The 20,612-nt window shown below is 42.5% G+C and overlaps 1 protein-coding gene and 1 long non-coding RNA gene across 3 annotated transcripts; one reads left to right on the top strand and one right to left on the bottom strand.

Moving 5' to 3' along the window:
- Nucleotides 1–232: 232 nt before the first annotated feature.
- LOC139707111 (uncharacterized) lies at nt 233–18,408 on the bottom strand. 2 transcript variants are annotated; one of them, XR_011708669.1, is made up of 3 exons: nt 17,520–18,408; nt 7,592–7,668; nt 233–423 (listed from the first exon to the last, which is right to left on the bottom strand). It is a non-coding gene; the product is annotated as an uncharacterized lncRNA (long non-coding RNA). The 2 variants fall into 2 exon arrangements; XR_011708670.1 differs by lacking the exon at nt 233–423 and adding an exon at nt 7,272–7,289.
- On the top strand, nt 6,621–14,498 carry Pla2g1b (phospholipase A2 group IB). Its single transcript, XM_027923214.1, has 4 exons — nt 6,621–6,654; nt 8,616–8,775; nt 9,481–9,608; nt 14,380–14,498. Exons 1-4 carry the CDS (start codon nt 6,621–6,623, stop codon nt 14,496–14,498), a joined length of 441 nt encoding a protein of 146 aa, XP_027779015.1.
- Nucleotides 18,409–20,612: the final 2,204 nt, after the last annotated feature.

The raw sequence follows: 20,612 nt of genomic DNA, 5'->3' as shown, positions 1-20,612 counted from the left end.
TTGCAATCCTCCTGCCTCAGCCCCCTGAGTTGCTGGGATTGCAGGCGTGCATCACCAGACCAGCCATCTCCCATTTCTTGACCAGTGTCAGTGCTTAGTGTTGAAAGATAACTGTTTCATGCAAAGGAAGGGAGGGAGGAAGACATGAATGCTGGAACACTTGTGCATTGCTGGTGGAAATATAAAATGGTGTAGCCACTATGGAAAAGATTTTGGCAGTTGGGTGAGGTGGTGCACGCCAGTAATCCAGTGGCTGGGGAAGGTGAGGTAGGAGGATCTTGAGTTCAAAACCAGCCTCAGCAAATTAGTAAGACTGTAAGCAGGACCTGGGGATGTGGCTCAAGCGGTAGCGTGCTCACCTGGCATGCGTGCGGCCCGGGTTCGATCCTCAGCACCACATACAAACAAAGATGTTATGTCCGCCTAAAAAATAAATGAATAAATATTAAAAAAAAAAAAAAGACTGTAAGCAACCTAGTAAGATCCTGTCTCAAAATAAAAAATAAAAAGGGCTGAAAATGTGGCTCAGTGGGTTAAATATCCTTGGATTCAACCCCCAGTACCAAAAAAATTAAAAAAGGAAAAAAGAAAACATTTTGGCAGTTCCTAGAAGATACAGATAGCTAAGCACAGTTGTGTATGATTGTAATCCCAGCAGCTAGGGTGTCTGAGGCAGGAGGATTGTTAGTTTGAGGCCAGACTCAGCAACTTAGAGAGACCCTGTCTCACAAAAAGAAAAAAGAAAAAAACTGGAATATAGTTCAGAGGTAGAATGCCCCTGGTATGATCCCTAGTTCCAAGTAGTAGTAGTAGTAGTAATAATAATAATAATAAAATAAGAAGAGGAGGAGGAAGAAGAATGTGGGGTGTAGATAAAAAAAAAAGCCTGGGAAATGTGATAAGAATTGAGGCTGTTTGGTACACGAGTTCATGATACTATTCTCTTTCCTGTATATTTGAAATTTTCACTAGTACACAATGAAAAAAATTAAAGAAAAAAGGTGAAGAAGAGAAAAAAATCTATGTAGCATATACAAGTTTTTTTCTTTTTAGTTTTTGCTTTCCTTCTTTTGTTTTTTGGTGTGTGTGTGTGTGTGTGTGTGTGTGTGTGTGTGTTTAAATAAGGTCTCACTATATTGCCCAGGCTGGGCTTGAACTTCTTGGTTCAAGTGACCCTCCTCCTCCCTCAGCCTCCTGAGAAGTTGAAACTCTAGGCTTGTGTCACCATGCCTAAACTCAGACATAAATTTATGTGAAATAATATTATGAATATATTCTATTTTTTTTGGACACACTTAAGAACACACAGGCCAAGCACTGCTCTATCACTGAGCTACACCCCCAGCCAGCCCCAAAGTTTTAAAGCTTCATACCTAAATAACAGCAATAAGCCACTACCCAAGTTAATATTCTTTTTTTTTTTTAAATACCAAAGCAATTGTTCTTAAAAACTATATAATCATCAGAATCACGTAGGAAATTCAAAGAAACAAAATACAAAGCACAGGAACGGAACTGTAGCTTAGTGGTGGAGGCCTTGTCTAGTGTGCACAAGGCCCTGAGTTCAGTCCTCAGCACTGCAAAATAAGTATAAAAAATTTAAAAAGCACAGATTGGGGGCTGGGGTTGTGGCTCAGTGGTAGCATGCTCACCTAGCATGCATGGGGCACTGGGTTCAATCCTTAGCACCACATAAATGTAAAATAAAGATATTGTGTCCACCTAAAAAACTAAAAAATAAATATTAAAAAAAAGCACAGATTGCAGATCCTGATGATCCTCAACCTGCACCTTGTGCTCCAAGAATCTACATTTCTGTTAAGTTTCCCAGGGGATTCCAGGGATCACTTGGGAACCACCAACACTACATCACGTGCCTTCCACACTTTTCCTGGATAGGACAGCAAGGGAACGGATGTTGTGAGGAGTTAGAAAGCTATCATGAACATCCACATGCTGAGAATGGTGGCTTTGGGTGCAGAAAATGGTTTAGATACTTTGACATACTGTCTCTGTTTATTCATCTATAGGAACACTTGATTGTAACCTCACCTGTGTAAAGCTCTATCTGGCATAGCACTCAAGGTATGTTAGCTGCTGCTACTGTTATTGTTATAATTATTGAAGAAAGCCCTGGACTAAGAAGCAGATAGACACAGGTTCAAATCCTATCTCCACCACTTTCTAACTGTCTGACTTTGAGCAAATGACTTAACCTCTCTGAACCTGTTTCCCCATCTGTCAAATGATGACAATAATCACAGCAATTATATTATGTGAGAAGATATGTTGTTAGGCTGAAAGACAATGTAAAGCTCAGTGCTCACAGTGCTAAGCCTATAAAAGCATTCAGCAAATAGAAGCAAGTAGCTGTTTTAAAGTATTTCCTGGAAGAAGGGACCTTATCCTCCAGGGCCCCAGCTTAGGTGACCTTGCTGGACTGTGGATATGCTATCACCTGAGAAAGTCAAAAAGCTATCGTGAGCTGTTCTTTCCACCGGGAGCTGTTTTTTTCTCAGGCTGGGAGAGGCTGTGCTTTACACACCTGTGCATGGACCTGGGCCAGCAGAAGGTAAAGGAACAGAGAGTGCAGAGGCTTGGAGAATTCTACTCAGTGACTTGCCAGGTCCATTCTTCTACCCTGTGGTAGGCGCCCCAGAGGTCCAAGCTGTTACAGTTTAGCATGCCTCTTCCAATGGGAGAAATTTGTAGCTGTCCTTCTCCTCCCCTCAGAATTCACCCAGACTACCCCTGTGGAAGACTTCCGGCAGCACCTCTGGTAGTCCCTGTCCTGAGGAGCTTTTCTGGTATCATGCACACAGAACCCAACTCACATCTTGATTCTGCCGTGTGACTTTAGGGCAGTCACTTAACCTCTCTCAACTTCCACGGCCTTCTCTATAAAATAGGGTTTGTCATTGGAGCTACCTCGAGTCCAAGCACTACCATTTCCAATTAATATCAAAGGTTTGTGCCAGTTCCTATTATGCAACCTGGTAGGGTTAGTGCTCTGCTAGTGGTCGTTAATACTACCAGCCTTAGAAGACTCTGTAGCACCTGTAGCGACTCCTTCCTGGGATCACCCCTAATCACCACTGAGCATCCTCCAGGCCCCAAGCCAGGAGCCATGCCTATTTCTGATTTGTTCTCACCAAAGAACCCACACAAGAGGGATGTAGTGTTTTGCCATCCACAGCAGCTTTGCAGCCATCACTCAAACTGGGGCTGAAGAGGCAAAATGAGTCAGTTGGACTGAAATGGGGTCCTGAACTACCCCAGTCTCCCTGGGTCAGCACAGGGACAAATTCTGTGAACATCTGTAATCACTGGGCAGTAGAATCTTCTGTGATAATGAAAATATTCTACTCCTACACAGCTACTAGCCACATGAGCTCATTGAGGAAGCATGGCTAGAGACTGAGAAACTAAATTTTTTTTCTTATTGAATTTTACCTTGACTTTTTTTTGGGGGGCGGGGTGCTAGGGATTGAACCCAGGGCCTTGTGCATGCAAGGCAAGCACTCTACCAACTGAGCTATGTCCCCAGCCCCCTACCTTGACTTTTAGGCTGAGTTTCATTGTGTTATACAGGCTAGTAATTCATAGGTTCAAGCAATTCTCCTGCCTCAGTCTACTGAGTAAGTACGTTGACTCTGAGTAGCAAGGACTATAGGTATGTGTGACTCTGCTGGTCTCTATTTCGTCTCCATGGTCCTGATGTATCCTCAGGGGAAACCTCGGTTTCCTTATGAGGAAAGTGGCCAAGATGCATGCCAGAAAAAAATAAATGATTAGATGAAACACAACCATGTACTTGAAAAAGACACTTTACCTCCATGGTCTTGATCCCTCAAACCCATAACTCTAATTATGAGGAAAAACATCAAACTAATTCCAATAGGGCAGAACCTACAATTCCCTGACCAATACTCTTCAGAATTATCAAGGTCATTAATAAGGGAAGTCTCAGGCACTGTCACAGCCAAGAGAGCCCAAGGAGACATGAGAGCTAAATTGAAATAGGCTATCCTAGAATAGAAAAATGTCATTGGTCTCAGCTTCTCAGGAAGCTGAGGTAGAAGAATTGAAAGTTCAAGGTCAGCTGTGGATGTAGTTCAACGTTAGAGGGTTTGCCTAGGATGTACAAGGTCCTGGGTTCGATCTCTAGTACTGCAAACAAAACACAACAAAACAAAAACAGAGTAAATGATAGATTAAATAAATTAAAACATCAAGGCCTCTTTCTACCTCAAAGAGTCATTGCAGACATCACATAAGAACCCAATAGGAGGACTGGGGATGTGGCTCAGTGGTAGAGCACTTGCCTAGCACGTGTGGGACACTGGGTTCAAGCCTCAGCACCACATAAAAATAAATAAATAAAATAAGTTATTGTGTCTACCTACAACTAAATATATATACTCAACAAGAAAGCACCAAATAAATCAATTATAAAAATTATAAATATTATATTTTATGTGTTCCAATATCCAAATGAATAAGGGATATTGGAACACATAAACTCAGGAGGCTGAGGCAGGGGGACCACAAGTTCAAAGCTAACCTCAGCAACTCATCTGGGTTCTAAGCAACCTAGCAAGTTATAAAAAATAGCCCTTTTATGTGTTCCAATATTCCTTATCCAAGGGGGATAATCCTTGGGAGCTGGGTGCAATGGCAAATACCTGTGATTCCAGCAGCTCAGGAAGCTGAGGCAGGAGGATCACAAGTTTGAGGCCAGCCTGGGCAATTTAGGGAGGCTATCAGTAACTTAGTGAGACCCTGTTTCTAAATTAAAAATAAAAAAGGGCTGGGGATGTGGCTAAGTGCTTAGTGTCCCTGGGTTCCATCCCTGGTAACAAAACAAAATGCAAAATGCTTGGAATTTGGATTTCAGATTTTGTTGGATTTTGGAATATTTTCATATACATAATGAGCAATTTTGGTGATGAGATCTAAGTCTAATCAATGTTTTCTGTATGCCTCATACACATAGCAATAATGTAACCTTACACAATACTTTAAGAGTGCTTATGTTTTGACAGCAACCTGTCAAATGAAGTCAGATATGGAATTTTCCACTTGTGGCCTCATGTTGTGGATTTTGGAGCATTTCAGATTTTTTTTCTTTTTTTTTTAATTTTTAGTTGTAGATGGACACACTACCTTTATTTTATTTGTTTATTTTCATGTGGTGCTGAGGATCGAACTATCGAACTCAGTGCCTCATGCATGCTAGGTGAGTGCTCTGCCACTGAGCCACAACTCCAGCCCCGCATTTCATATTTTCAAATTAAGGATGCTCGATCTGTATGTAAATATCCAGAATAGGTTAATCTGTAGAGTCAGATAGCAGATTAGTAGTGGTCAAGGGATGTGGTAGAATTACTGCCTACAGCTACAAGATTTCTTCTTGGGCTGGATGAGGTTCAGGAGGCTGAGGCAGAAGGATTCCAAGTTCAAGGCCAGCCTGAGCAACTAAGCCAGACCCTGTCTCAGAACAAACAAATAAATAAACAACAACAACAAAAACAAAACAAAAAAACTGGGGGTAAGTAGCAGATATTGAACCCAGGGGAGCTTAAAGCTTAACCACTGAGACAGGGTCTTGCTAGTTTGCTTAGAGCCTCAATAAATTGCTGATGCTGGCTTTGAACTTGTGATCCTCCTGCCTCAGCCTCCTGAGCTCCTGGGATTACAGGCTTGTGCAAAAAAAAAAATTAAAGGCAGAGGATTTAGCTCAATGGTAGAGCACCTCTGGGTTCAATTTCCAGTACCATACATACACAAAAGTTTCCTCAGGGTGCTGAAAATGTTCTGAAATTAAACAGAGGTGGTAGTTCCACAACACTGTGAATGTTCTAGATACTACTGAACTGTACACCTAAAGTGGTTTAATGTTAAGTAAATTTCACCAAAAAGATATTATGTAGACATTTGATATGACAGTCCCCAAACTCTCTTCTATTTTACAAGTCAGACCCAAGTCTTTGAAACTCCACAGCCCAGGATTTTTGAAACCCAAACTGGTGAGTAGGGAAGAAAAGTGGTTTTGGCATTGGGGGGTGGGGGTGGTGAGACTTGTGCCTCAGCATCAGACAGACCTAAGCTTGAGACCCTGCTCTGCCATTTGCTAGCTGGATAACTTTAGGCAAGTACCCCCTGCCCCACCAGAACTAGTTGCTTCATCTGCAAAGTGCATGATTGTTGGAACTATTCAATGACACCCACTGCACAGACCCAGGCACTTGACAAGACCAGGAGGCAATAATCATTTCCTTCTTGTCCCCCTTTCCCAGTTGCACTGTACAGGACGGATGGCTTTGATCCCCTCCCACACGGAGCTGGCTGAGTGCCAAAGAATGGGGGGTGAGAGTCAGGGTTTCAAGGTCTACAAAAAGCCAGAAATCATCTTTTTAGTTAAAAAGTGCCAGCCGCAAATTCATAACATTTTTTCCATCGATCCCTTGCAGGCAAACTCATCAGGGCTGTTCCCCTAATAGACTCAAGGCCAACCCAAATTGGCTGAGAGCAAAATAAACAGCCTTATCTTGGGGGTGTGGGGCCCCTTACTATAAAAACGGAGGCCACTGGTCTCTTTAGCGTCTTTCCTACTCAAGATGAAATTCCTCTTGCTGGCTGCTCTGCTTGCAGGTAAGTACCCCTTTCCCCTTTGTGTGGGCTAGATATTCCTCCTCATGTATGGGGTAACTCAGATCACAGGAGACAGGGCTAGGCACAGCTGGAAGTCTCGATTTGAAACTCCCTGTGGGACTGAAGATCTCCTGGATTGGGGGTTCCCTCCTCATCTCTCAAATCCTCAACATCTGACACCTTTTCAGTCTCCAGGTTTGAACTCACATGATTCCTTTTAGAAAGGTCTCCCTTGCCCATCCACCCAAACTATGAGACACCCCCACTTTTTTCCCCCTCTGCTATATTGCCTTGGCACGATGACCTCCCAGAACATAACCTGTTTCAGCAATTCTCATCTTGTTGATTAATTGATTTGTTTCTGTCCCACTCACCTGGCTGGCTGGCACCTTGTACTGGGTCAGACACAGTGAATCAAACTCAGGTGGAGTTTGAATCCCACTCATTCATCCATCGTTCATTGATTCATTCAGCATTGATGGAGCCCTCTGAGGAATCAGGCTCTGAGTTGAGACCAGCAACTCAGAGATGAATGAGCCCTAGTCCCAGTCCAGGCGAGCATGCGTGCATACATAAACATACACACGCACCCACGCACCAAGCCACGGTTCTTGGCTTCTGCAGAGTAGGGCCGGCTAGATCAAAGGGAGAGGGAGGGAAGGGAGAGAGAAAGCAGGGGAACAGGGCAGTTGGGTCCCTCCTGCCTGAACAGGCTCTAGGCCTCTGCTCCTCCTGCACCTGTTAATTGCCACCACAGAGCCACTCACAGAGAAGAGCAGCCAACTGCCATTCTATCCTTAGCCCTGGAGTTTAAGTACAGTGAGTGGTCCCAGTGTGCCTCCCAGAAAAATTGAGCAAAAGAAGGGCAAATCATGGACAGTAAGAAAATATTGATGGCTGATTAAATAGGACCCTGGCCAGCCATGGTGATACATACCTCTAATCCCAGCGATTTGGGAGGCTGAAGCAGGAGGATTGAAAGTTCAAGGCTAATCTGGGCAATTTAGTGATACCCTGTCGCAAAAAAAAAAAAAAAAAAAAAAAAAGTAGTTCAGTAGAGTGCTTGCTTAGCAAGTGTGAGGCTCTGGGTGCAATCCCCAGCCAACAGGAAAAAAAAATCAATCTGGTATTGTACATTTTAAGTGATTAAAATGGTCATTTTGGGACTGGGGCTAGGGCTCAATGGTAGCGCATTTGCCCAGCATATGTGAGAGGCATTGGGTTAGATTCTCAGCACTGTGTATAAATAAAAAAAATAAACATCTATCAACAACTAAAAATATGTTTAAATGGTTGATTTTATGTTATGTGGATTTCAATAAAAAGATGTTTTTAATTTTTTTTATTAAAAAAAAATGCTGGGGAGGGCTGGGGCTGTAGCTCAGTAGTAGAACACCTGCCTCATGTGTGAGGCACTGGGTTCATCCTCAGCACCACATAAAAATAAAGATATTGTGTCCATCTACAACTAAAAAAAATATTGTTAAAACAGTGCTGGGGATGTGGCTCAGTGGTTAAGTGTTAAGCGCCTCTGGGTTCAATCCCCAGTACTAACACACACACACACACACACACACACACACACAAACACACACAAAAAAAAAAAAAAGGAAAGAAAGAAAAAAATTCACTTTAAGTTTCTGGCACTTTTTTTTTTTTTGGTGGGGGCAGGTACCCAGGATTGAACTCAGGGGCACTCAACCACTGAGCCACATCCCCAGCCCTATTTTGTATTTTATTTAGAGACAGGGTCTCACTGAGTTGCTTAGAGCCTTGCTGTTGCTGAGGCTGGCTTTGAACTTGGGATCCTCATGCCTCAGCCTCCGGAGCTGCTGGGGGCCAGGCTTCCAGTGCTCTTTTCAGGAGTCAAGCTGCCAGGAGTCAAGGAGACAGAGAGCAGGCAGGCAGTGGACCTCTGGGGGTGCCAGACCAATCTGAACTCGGGCTGCGTTTTCTTGCAGGGAGCGTTACTGCGCACAACATCAGCCGTCGGGCGGTGTGGCAGTTCCGCAATGTGATCAAGTGCACAATCCCCGGGAGTGACCCCTATAAGGACTACAACAACTATGGCTGCTTTTGTGGCTTGGGTGGCTCAGGCACCCCTGTGGATGAATTGGACAGGTGAGTGATCCATCTAGAGGGAGACTTGAAGAGTCCTTGTTGGGATGGGGAAAGGGCACAAGCCAAGGATCTCGAGAAGCACAGAAAGGGGACGTGCATGTTAGCTAAGGATAACATGTTTCCACCTTTTGTCATAAGAAACACAGGCCAAGAGTGCCCTGCATTCAGTGTTCCCTGTTAGAAATGGAAAGCAGAAGCCAGATGTGGTGGCGCACACCTGTAACCCCAGCAGCTCGGGAGGCTGAGGCAGGAGGATTGCAAGTTAAAAGCCAGCCTCAAAAATCTGGCGAGGGCCCTGAGCAATTTAGCGAGACCCTGTCTCAAGATAAAAAAAGAAAGTGCCAAAAAAAAAAAAAGAAAAGAAAAAAAAAGCCAAATAGCTGATGCAGAATCATGGCCGATGCGATGCTCCCCTCTAGTGGCAGAAAATGGCAAAACAAACCATCAGAACCACACAACCCAGGCATCAACCTTTGGTTTAAAACAAACAAACAAAAAAACAGTGTCACAGCATCATCAGGACGTGCAATTTTACCGCATTCCTACAAACCATGATAAAATCATTTTAAACAAATCTATGGCAAGAGAGCTCACAGTTTTTCAAGGCATGGGACAGTTCCTCCTGGGGATACCCCTCCTGTGCCTAGGTGAGGGTTGACCTGGTGTGGGGGTCCTTGCTCCTCAGCTCTTCCTTCCCCTCTGTAGGTGCTGCCAGACACACGACGCCTGCTACAACCAGGCCAAAAAGTTGCCCAGCTGTAAATTCCTCGTGGACAACCCCTACACCAACACTTACTCATATACCTGCTCTGGGACAGAGGTCATCTGCAGCAGTAAGTTTTCCCAACCTTGACCCATAAATTCTAGCAGACCCTAAGTAGGCCTGGGGGAAGTAACGACAATGGCAATACCATTGTTTTCTTAGTGTTGGGCAATGTCTCGTTTAATCTTCACAACAACACTTTAGTATACGTTTATTATCCCCATTTTACAGATGAGGAAACTGAGGCTCAAAGGCTAAGCCATTTGTCCAAGTTCATTCAGCTTGAATATGATGGTACTTGGCTTTTGAACATAATTCTATATGACTCCAAAGCCTCTGCTCTTAAGTGCCATGATATACTGTTTCCTTTTTTAATAAAACGAAGCAAGCTGAGTGCAGTGGTGCACACCTCTAATCCCAGCTACCAGGGAAGCTAAAAGTGGAAGGATCCTAAGTTCAAAACCATCCTGGGCAATTTAGTGAGACCCTGTCTCAAAATAAAATTAAAAGGGGTTGGGGATATAGCTCAGTAGTAGAGCACTTGCCTACCATGTGTGAGGCCCTGGGTTTAATCCCAGTACTGGGGGAAAAAAGAAAAAGTCAATAACTGTCATTTATTAGGCTTTCATTATATGCCAGGTACTTGGTTAAGCAATTAAACAAGATAGGTTTTATTATTATTAACAAGGATCAAAGACAGTCATTTTTCCTAAATCATATAGTTTGATGTGTTGTACGTTGATATTTGAACCTAGTTTCATTTGATTTCAAAGGTTCTCATCTTAGCCACTAAGTGGTTATAGTGGCATGGTGTAATATGAAATGTGTTCCTAGTGAAATGGGTCTCTCCATGAAGATTTTTTTTTTCTGTGATAAGAATGGAACAAGAATGCATCCTAGACAAGTGCTCTACCAGTAGACTACACTCCCAGCCATGAACGGGGTTCTTATTTCTGAGCAGGCAGTTCAGAGGAGAGAAGAGTATTGCCATGCGAGGGCAACACTCTGGGTTCTCACAAACCTTCATTGTGCCCTCGTTGACATGTCCCACTATCCCAAACTGCACAAATGCAGTGAAATAACCATAATTGCATAATTCAAATCCAAAAGTGCCAAGAAAAAAGATTATGCAGAATCCCATAATCCTAACAAATGAACTGTTTTGGTCTTTCCTGCTCCCTTTTGTCCTTATCCTTGTAATAATATGTCCATCATTTTAATCACAGGTAGGCACGAACCCACCTCAAGTCCTTCATTTCTTCTGCCTGAAACACTTTCTACCATCAATTTGCCTGCTATACCTCTTCTTCCGAGATCTTTCTTCAGATGTCCCTTTCCAGTGAGGTCTTCCTTCTCCAAGTTCTTTAAATCACATATATCCCTCCAATGCTATCTCCTTCTTTGGTTTATTTTCTCAACAGTATTAATCACCATCTAATATCTAATTTATTTCTTTTTTCTCTCTCCATAAACAAAGGGATTGTTTTCTTTTTTATTAATACATCCCCAGAATCTAGAGCAGGGTTGGGCATACAGTAAGTGCTCAGTAAATATTTGATGAATGCATTAACCTAGATACAGTCTTGCATTCTGCCTTTTCTCACATTGCCTTGTGAAAGACCATTTTTAGCTGGGTTTGGTGGTATGCATCTGTAATTCCAGCGGCTTGAGAGGATGAGATAGGAAGATCGCAAGTTCAAAGCCAGCCTCAGAAAAAGCAAAGCGCTAAGCAACTCAGACCCTGTCTCTAAATAAAATACAAAATTGGGCTGGGGATGTGGCTCAGTGATCGAGTGCCCTGAGCGGTCAAGTGCCCTGAGTTCAATCCCTGTTACTCTTCCCCCCCCACAAAAAAAATGACCATTTTAGGAACAATGCCTAGTAGGCTGAGTGTGGTAGCTCACTCCTGAATCCCAGTGGCTTGGGAGGCTGAGGCAGGAAGATCAAAAGTTTGAAGCTGGCTTCAGCAATTTAACTACTTTGATCTGTCTGCCCTGGCTGTTATTTCAGAAATCAGTGAGGAGCTATGGGGGATTGAGAAAAGAGAAACAAAGACATAGAGAAACCTGGGGCTAGGTGGCTCATTACCCTTTTGGAGGAACAGTGACCCCAAACTAGTTCAGCATGTTTATTACATAGGTTTTATCATCAAAAGGATTTTCTGTGAGAAAGTTTCTTCAAAGCATGCAGGATTGAAGGTTGAAGATGCAGCAAATAATAATCCTCAACTTGTGCTCATAATTCTTTACCCCTGGCAGCTGGTGTCTGAACTCAGGGTCAAGACTGAGAGTCCTGTGCCTAGCACAGAACCTCCTTTAAGCAGGGTGTCCTCATAGCAACTGGGTAATCTTGATCTGCACTTTTGCACAGGAAGTTCCCAGTGCAGGTTTGCAGCTCCTGCTGTAGGACAGTCAGATCATGATTCAAATCTCTGCTCCCAACATCTCCCCATTTTTTCTCTTTAAGTGCAAGTAATGAGCTATTATTTGGAGCTGTTGGATTTCTTTTCAGAAGATGTGGCATCCTGATGTTATAACACAAAAGAGTATTAGAAGCAAACATGTAATTCTAAAAATGTCCATATTGTATGTTCTAACATATTCCAAGGATTAAAACCATTTAAATCATTAAGTATTTATTTAGCAAGCCATGAAGGATCCACAAGATCATTCCTGCTTTCCTGAATATCTTGGATGTGATGGTGTAACTCTATTAGGTCTAGACTCTTATTATTTCTCTGCCAAATGCTCATTAGGTAATTTTTAACTTTCTCCCAATCCCATTGAGAAGCATTATATCTTGCTTCTGTAACACAAATTTGTATCTAGCATGGCAGTAAAGCCACTGTCTAAGAGCAGCAAGCTCATTTCCTATATTTGTGACTGTGGTTTCCAGGGCATTTAGTTTAGTTTCTATCTTGCCATCAATATCTACCTGATTCTGTAGGGCTTTGGAAGTATTCTGAGACAAATCATGGCTCAAAAAAATGAGCATTTTGATGCTTTTAGCTAAGGCTATGGTGGATGTCACTGCAGAGACCAGAACAGATATTAAAGTAACTATTCCAAATGTGATGAGACCAAGAGCACACTGATGTCTATTCTGCTGGTTAGGAATCTGTTGTAGGACTCCAGCATCAGAATACCACGGTTCTGTGATGTTAGCTGGGATTAAAACAAAGGAGGGTTGGAATAACACAAGCACTTCCTGTCCTCTATTATACCTGGTGATGCAATTAGTCAGATTGCAACTTTGACAAATTACATGGTACTTTTCTCTAGTTGTATTTACTTTTTGGGGGGTGGGGGGTACCAGGAATTGAATTCAGGGGCACTCGACCACTGAGTCTCATCCCCAGCCCTATTTTGTATTTTATTTAGAGACAGGGTCTCACTGAGTTGATTAACACCTTGCTTTTTTCTGAGGCTGGCTTTGAACTTTCGATCCTCCTGCCTCAGCCTTCAGAGCTACTGGGATTACAGGTGTGTACCACTACACCCGGCTTCTATTTACTTATGTATTCCCAGAAATTAAAACGTAAGGAGGCAGATGTGGTGGCGCATGCCTTTAATCCCAGCGACAGGAGGATTGTGAGTTCAACGCCAGCCTCAGCAATGGTGAGGCACTAAGCAACTCAGTGTGACCCTGTCTCTAAATAAAATACAAAATAGGACTGGGGATGTGGCTTAGTGATTGAGTGCCCCTGAGTTCAATCCCTTGTACCCACCCCCCTGCCAAAAAAAAAAAAAAATAAGGAGATTGTACACAGGCCCACAGGCCATATCAGTGAGCCACTTTATAGCTCTTATACACAAGATCAGTTAGGGAGCTGCAAGTGTAGTTGATGAAATCTAAGACACCTAATGCCACAGATCTCTGTGTATGCCACCACCACTGAAGGTCAGGATACTACTAATAAATCCTCCAGGAGCTGTAAATTTCTGATGTGGGTGCCTCTTCTCAAATCTATGAGACAGTCCTGAACATATCCACTGAAACATTATATTGCACTGGCATGATATTGGCACACTCCACCTAATTAGGAAAGGCATCCAATTCTATTGTAGTATGATTAGGAGAGTAAGGTATTGGTGGATTTCCATGGAAAACGTGGTTATGTAACTGTCAGGACATACTTTTTTAAATCCTAGGGGCCAGTGATTTTGGCTCCTCTGGCTCTCCCATATGCCATGTTTTTCTCTGGGGCCACTTTTAAACAGCCAGTATTTTCACTGTGGTAGAACATATAGGTAGATTCCCACTATATCCAGTATAATTAAACCCAACTGTATGAACAGGGATAACATGTTTATCTGGAAACCTCCCATCATGCATGCAAGGCAAGCACTCTACCAAGTGAGCTATATTCCCAGCCCAGAAATGTGTACTTTACTAAGGTAGAGAAATTATATTATCCAATTTAACTAAATTGAAATGTACAATAGTTTACTACCTTAAGTATATGTTTTAATGCTTCCCATGGTGCTTATCGTTGCTTGCCTGTGTTATCAGAGATCTGTAACTACACAGGTTTTAAAAATCAGTGAGCTCCTGTAAGGATTGAAATAGGACTTTCCAAAAGACAGTTATTGCAGGCTCTCAGATAAACAGCAAATAAATTTTTAATGTAAGTATGTCCCAACGATTATATTCATTATTTATCAGGAACTCAAGTGGTACTGGCCATCTCAATTGATCTGGTTTAGATTTGCTTCATCTCGCAATCCTAAATCTTCACGAATGGGCTGGCCACCAGCTTATTCCAGTTAATTCTTCCTGCCCTGGGACTGTAAAAAGAAGGGTCTGCTTTGACTCAGTCTTCTCCACTTATCCCTCTCCAGGCAAAAACAAAGAATGCGAGGCTTTCATCTGTAACTGCGACCGCGAAGCTGCCATCTGCTTTTCCAAGGCTCCATACAATAAGGAGCACAAGGACCTGGATACTGACAAATATTGTTAAGATATAGTGTCACCCCTACCTGTCTGGTTGCCTTCACCTGACACTGTGTCCTCCAATAAAGCATATTGTTGAAAAGATCTCACGTTTGGGTATCATTGTACTCAGTTTGCTGAATATAACTAGACTTTAAAAAAAAATTTAATATTTATTTTTTAGGTTTTTTTAGGTGAACACAATATCTTTATTTTTTAAAATATTTTTATTTTATGTATTTGTATGTGGTGCTGAGGATCGAACCCAGTGCCTCACACGTGCTAGGTGAGTGCTCTAATGCTGAGCCACAACCCCAGCCCCAATACCTTTATTTTTATTTTTATGTGGTGCTGAGAATCGAACCCAGTGCCTCACACATGCTAGGCGAGTGCGCTACCACTTGAGCCACATCCCCAACCCCAAAAATTTTTATTTATTTATTTTTTGCATGTATGGTACTGGGGATTGAACCCAGGGGCAACTTAACACTGAGCTACATCCCCAGCCCTTTTTATTTTTTATTTTGAGACAGGGTCTAAGTTACTGAGGACCTCTCTAAGTTACCCAGGCTGGTCTTGAATTTATGATCCTCCTGCCTCAGCCTCCTGAGTCTCTGGAATTATAGTTAGGTGCCACCACAGCAGGCTCATCACTAGATCTTTTGTGAAAGATCTAGTCAGTTCCTTCTAGCCTTAGAAATGCAAGTTGAATTAGAAGGATAATTCTAGGAAGCAAGTACTTTGAAATATGAACAATGATTATCAACTATCATCTACTGATTATTTACTCTGTAAGAGGACAGTGTATTTCTAAATACTCTGGATAGCTCTATGAGGTGATAGTACTATCAGCAAATCTTTGAGTTGCCTGCCTGTTGAGCTGGACTCTGGTTTAGTGTGAGCCAGAAATAACCTACTCTCATTCTTCTGTCTCCATTTTGACGGTTAAATCATTTTTCTACAACTCTTACCTTTTCTGAACGCTTCAAAGACTTCACCACACCCTATGAACTGATTTTTACATCATAGCAATCAAATATAATAAGCAATAATGGTTTACATTGCTTGAGCACTTATTTCATACCACTCTTTGCTAGGTCTCTATGCATCTCAAGTGCTCATTAGCTCTGTGATATTGGTATTATTGCTTCTCATTTTATGCATAAGAAATTAAAAACTCAGAGGAGATAAGTCATTTAGCCAAGATCACATAAATGGCAGAGCCTGTCTAGTGGAAATGCCTGAACTCTTAACCACTAAATTACCCACCCAAGTCTCTCTATGAGGATGACTATATGGCATTGAATTCACCACAGTGGAGGTCAAAGAGAGCTAAATTTAAAAAGCAAAGATAAGAAAGGACAATAGGGACTGTGAGAAACCATCAAAGCAGCAATTTCAAACCTTAGTAGTGCCCACTTCTGGGTTTATGGTAGGCAGCCAAGCACTGTCAGTCTAAAGAAGGGAATGCCCCAAAACTTATTTGGGGGCCAATTTCTCCCTTATTTTATCCATCCAATCAATGATTTACCCTGAGCCAGGAAGTGTACAAAAGGCATAGAATACAATGTGCCTGGGATTGGCATCAAGACAATGATTGTTAGCAGCTGTCTGCAATTCAGTCTTCTCTGAGACTTTTTCTCCCCATTTTTCAAACTGGTATCTTTATATATGCTCTGCTCTATATTCCAGATAGTGTATTTTGCACAATTATTTAGTTAGTCTCCTACCTCTATATTTATAAGTACTATTACATCCACATTTTACAAATAAGGAAACTGGCTTCAAAGAGGTAAATGATTTGTCAAAGGTCACTCATTCCCAGGTGGCAGAACTGAGCTTGGAACTCAAATCTTCATAATTTAGAAAGTGCCACCAGACTGTGAACTTGTGCAAATGACTGCTGAATGCTAAATGGAGTGTTTTTAGTCATCAAGAATAGGACTGTTTTCAAACTCAAATTCAACAAGCATCAATTGGATGGCCCTTTTTGAATACTGTAATATGGTAGGACTGTGAGGGATGAAAAAATAACTTTTCTGTTTGTTTTGCAGTGCTGGGGATCAAACCCAGGGTGTCTTGCTTTCTCTGCCACTGAGCTACCTTGCCAACCTCAAAGGGATACAAAATTAAATGAGAGCTGGTCTTAACATTTAATGAATTGTAAAGGCCATAAACATCTTTTTTCAATGGAAAGAAACTACAAGCTCCTGTTTAGATGTAACAAAATGTGGGCTTTTAGGAGATTATTGCCCCCTCCCACACTTTTTTTTTTTTTCAGATGACAAACAAAACGGAGTCACACATGCTATAGTTGGGCCCTAAAAAATACCCTAACATAAAATTCTACCTATTTCCCATTACCTCAAGGGTTGGGTGAGAGTAAATTTCTTTTAGCTTTTTTTTTTTTTTTTTTTTTTAGGTACTGGAGATTGAATCCAGGGTCGCCTCCATACGGGGCACTGAGCCCGTTTTTTATTTTTAAAAATTTGAGACAGGCTTTTGCTAAATTTCCCGGTGGATGCCCTGGAAGTTACAATTCTCCAATCTCTGCATCCAAGTAGCTGGGATTACAGATTTGCCCCATGCCCCGGCTCTTTAAATTGTTTTGTTTTGTTTTGTACCGGGGATTGGGATTGAACTCAGGGGCACTTAACCACTGAGCTACATCCCCAGCCCTTTTGGGCCTTGCAAAATTGTTGGGGCTGGCTCTGTATTTGCGATCCTCCTGCCTCAGCCTCCTAGCCCCTAGGATTACAGGAATGCGCCACCGTGCTCGGCTCTTTAACATCTTTTAATGAGCATCTGCTGAGCGCTCTTTGCGGAAAATAGGATATAGGAAACTCTAATACAAAGCCTATGATGGTCTAAACAATAAATATATAAACTACAATGCGCAATTTGAAGGCAGGATTACATTTTAGAAGCCACAGTACCTTCACAGTGCCCAAAACACGACATAAACTCATTAAATAACCGTTCCACTAAGTACAGTGTAGCCTCAACTTTTGCCACAAAGGGGAAAAAAAACCCACGTGGCAGTATTTACCTTCCACCTCACACGGCCCTGCACATCCAACCCTGTCAATCTCCAGTCTCTAGTCCAAGGCGGAAGGATTCCGGAGTAGGATGTGTGATTGGATAGAGTATGAGCATGTGACTCGCAGACTCTCTTTTCTATTGGTTAACGGCGGCCCGGCCCTTGGGCTCCCAAGCTCAGGCCACGCCCCTGGCCAGAACCCGCGCAGGCGCAGTGGGACGTTGGCAGCCGTCGGTGTCCGCTTGAGGTGGTGGTACCTCCGCACCCATCTTTCTGGAGCTCGTCAATACTGTTTTCCTGAGCTGGAATCCGCCATTAGATAGGATGGGCGCTTGAAAAGTAGGCGACCTCACGTGGATGTGACAAAGGAGCCAGTTTTGCTGCTGTGCTCGCCCTTTGCCGCATCGCCCACCGTCCGCCGCCAGTTTCCGGTAGCCAATCCCTTCAGTGTTCTTATTCCAGGGAAGGATGAGGGGGTTAGAAAAGTGAGGTGCTGGGGAGCCCACGGGCGTGCAGAGGAGGCTTAGCCAAGCAGAGAGGCGAGTGGGTGTTGGGTGAACCAAGGGCCTCTGGATCCCAAGTCCACGCTTATTCTCCACCCCTACCTAGAAGAGGAAAGAAGAACAGGGAAGGGGTTTGCTGGTAGAACCTCCATGTCTTTGTTGTTTCCTTGGTTTGGAAGGCTTTCCTTTTCCCCGCTTGGTGAAAGCCTGTTCATCTTCCAGGACCCAGCTGGAACACTTCTGGAAGTTTCTTGAACTCTGCCCCTTTTCCTTATCCAGTCTCTGTTGCTAAGTATTTCTACAGTATTGAAGAGTTTGATTACTGGCCTGATCACCCGTGGTGACGTTGGGCAAGTTACCTAAGATATTCAAACTTCCGGATCCTCAACTTTGAAGATCCTTAACTTTGCCCATATCCTATGTAATAGAGCTGTGGGATTCAAGTGAGCAAGTGCGTTTTAGTGTTTCCCACAGTGCTTGTTGTATAGTACATGTTAAATATTTTCCTAAGGGGAGAGGGAAGAATACATAAAAGGATTTCCTTTTTTTTTTTTTTTTTTTCTTTTGTGTGGTGCTGGAGATTGAATTCAGACCTCTGAGCTACATCCCATCACGTTTCTGGTTTTTGATTTTTAGACACTAAGTTTCAGAGGCTGGCTTTGAACTCGTAATCCTCTTGACTCAGCCTCCTAAGTAGCTGGAATTGTCTGTGCACCACTGTGCTTGGCACTTTTATTTTCTTTAGGATGGCTTTATTACATCAAGTCATTTTTGTAATTTTTGGCAAAAGACGAGCAGGTACACAGAAAGAAAATGAGGCTCTGGTGAAGATCATTGAGAAGTCTAGTTAAAGGAATACTCAGTAGGGACAAAGGTTCAAGCAGATGTGTTGGTTTCCTCTCGCACCATGCTACCCACTTCTTGATGATAATGGTGCATCTCTTTTTTCTTATGTACCAGGCATTGTACTATGTGCCTCAAACTCAACAACCCAATGAGGTAGCTTTCTGAATTATAAAGAGCCTGAAGATCAGGTAGAATAATTTACCCAAGTTCATCCAGCTACTAAGTAGCAAGACTGGAATCCACATCTATGGATTCTTAAGAATTTTGAGGGCTGGGGATGTGGCTCAAGCGGTAGCGCACTCCCCTGGCATGGGTGCGGCCTGGGTTTGATCCTCAGCACTACATACAAACAAAGATGTTGTGTCAGCTGAAAACTTAAAAAAAAATAAATAAATATTAAAATTCTCAAAAAAAAAAAAAGAATTTCGAGTCTGTGCTACATTCCTTTTATTGGAGGTGGGGGGCAGAGTACTGGGGATTAAGCCCAAGGGTGTTTTACCACAGATGCAGCCCCAGCCCTTTTAAAATTTGTATTTTGAGACAGAGCCTGGCTAAGTTGCTGAGATTGACCTTGACTTGCTATCCTCCTGCCTCTGCTTCCTAAATAGCTTGGATTAGAGGTGTATACCACTGTGTCCAGCTATATTCCTTTTCTAATAAGTGAAGGGGGAGGGCTGGGGTTGTGGCTCAGTGGCATGTAAGGCACTGGATTTGATCCTCAGCACCACATAAAAATAAAAAAAAAATAAAGATATTGTGTCCATCTATAACAAAAAATAATTTAAAAAAAATAAGTGAAGGCAGGTGGGGGGCATCTGTTTTCTTGGATTGGCTTAAGTTTTTCCTTCATGAAGTGGATAGAGTTTATCTGCTTTGTCACATAAAATTTAAGGGGCCAGCTATTACTGCAATTTTTTGCCAATCATAAATCTGCCAACATCTAACCATAATCTGCAGATAAATGAGAAACATCATTAAAACAAAAAAAAAACTAAGCTGGATACTTGTAATCCCAGTGGCTAGAGAAGCTGAGACAGGAGGGTCATGAGTTTAAAACCAGCTTTAGCAACTTAGTGAGACCCTGTCTAAAAAAAGGGCAGGGCTGGTGATGTGGTTCAGTAGCGGTTAAGCACCCCTGGTTTCAATCCCCAGTACAAAAAGAAAACAAACAAAAAAACTGAGTCCAGCCTGGTCAATTTAGCAAGACCCTGCCTCAAGTGCCACAAGGTTCAACGAAGGAAACAAAGGAAAAAAGATGGAGGGGCTGGGGTGGTGGAGATGTAGAGCACCTGCCTAGCATGTGCAAGGCACTGGGTCCGATTCTCAGCACCACATATAAGTAAATAAAATAAAGATCCATTGATAACTTAAAAATATTTTTAAAAAAGATGGAAAGTCTACATAGATTCTGGTCTGGCTCTAAAACTATATAGTATGGCCTTAGGTAAATCCAATCTTTGTTTCTTCAAAAATAGTGATAGAACGTTTGCCTAGCATGTGTGAGGCCCTGGGTTCCATCCCTAGGACTTCCAATAAATGAATAAAAATAATAAAATGAGAGGGAAGGATGAAATTTTCTCTAATTCTGTCATTGTGTGTACTATTTTTTCTGTTAGAGAATAAGGTGGTGTTTGGAGGAACAGCACGTTTTCTGCAAGCTACTTGTGAGCAAGAAGTGATATCTATGGGGGCTGGGGTTGTGGCTCAGTGGCAGAGTGCTTGCCTAGAGTGTGAGGCACTGGGTTCAATCCTC

Source organism: Marmota flaviventris, chromosome 1 (genome assembly GCF_047511675.1).
Source record: "Marmota flaviventris isolate mMarFla1 chromosome 1, mMarFla1.hap1, whole genome shotgun sequence".
NCBI classification, from domain to species: Eukaryota; Metazoa; Chordata; class Mammalia; order Rodentia; family Sciuridae; genus Marmota; species Marmota flaviventris.
Note: the sequence above shows the minus strand (reverse complement) of the source record. Positions and strands in the feature narration are given on the sequence as shown.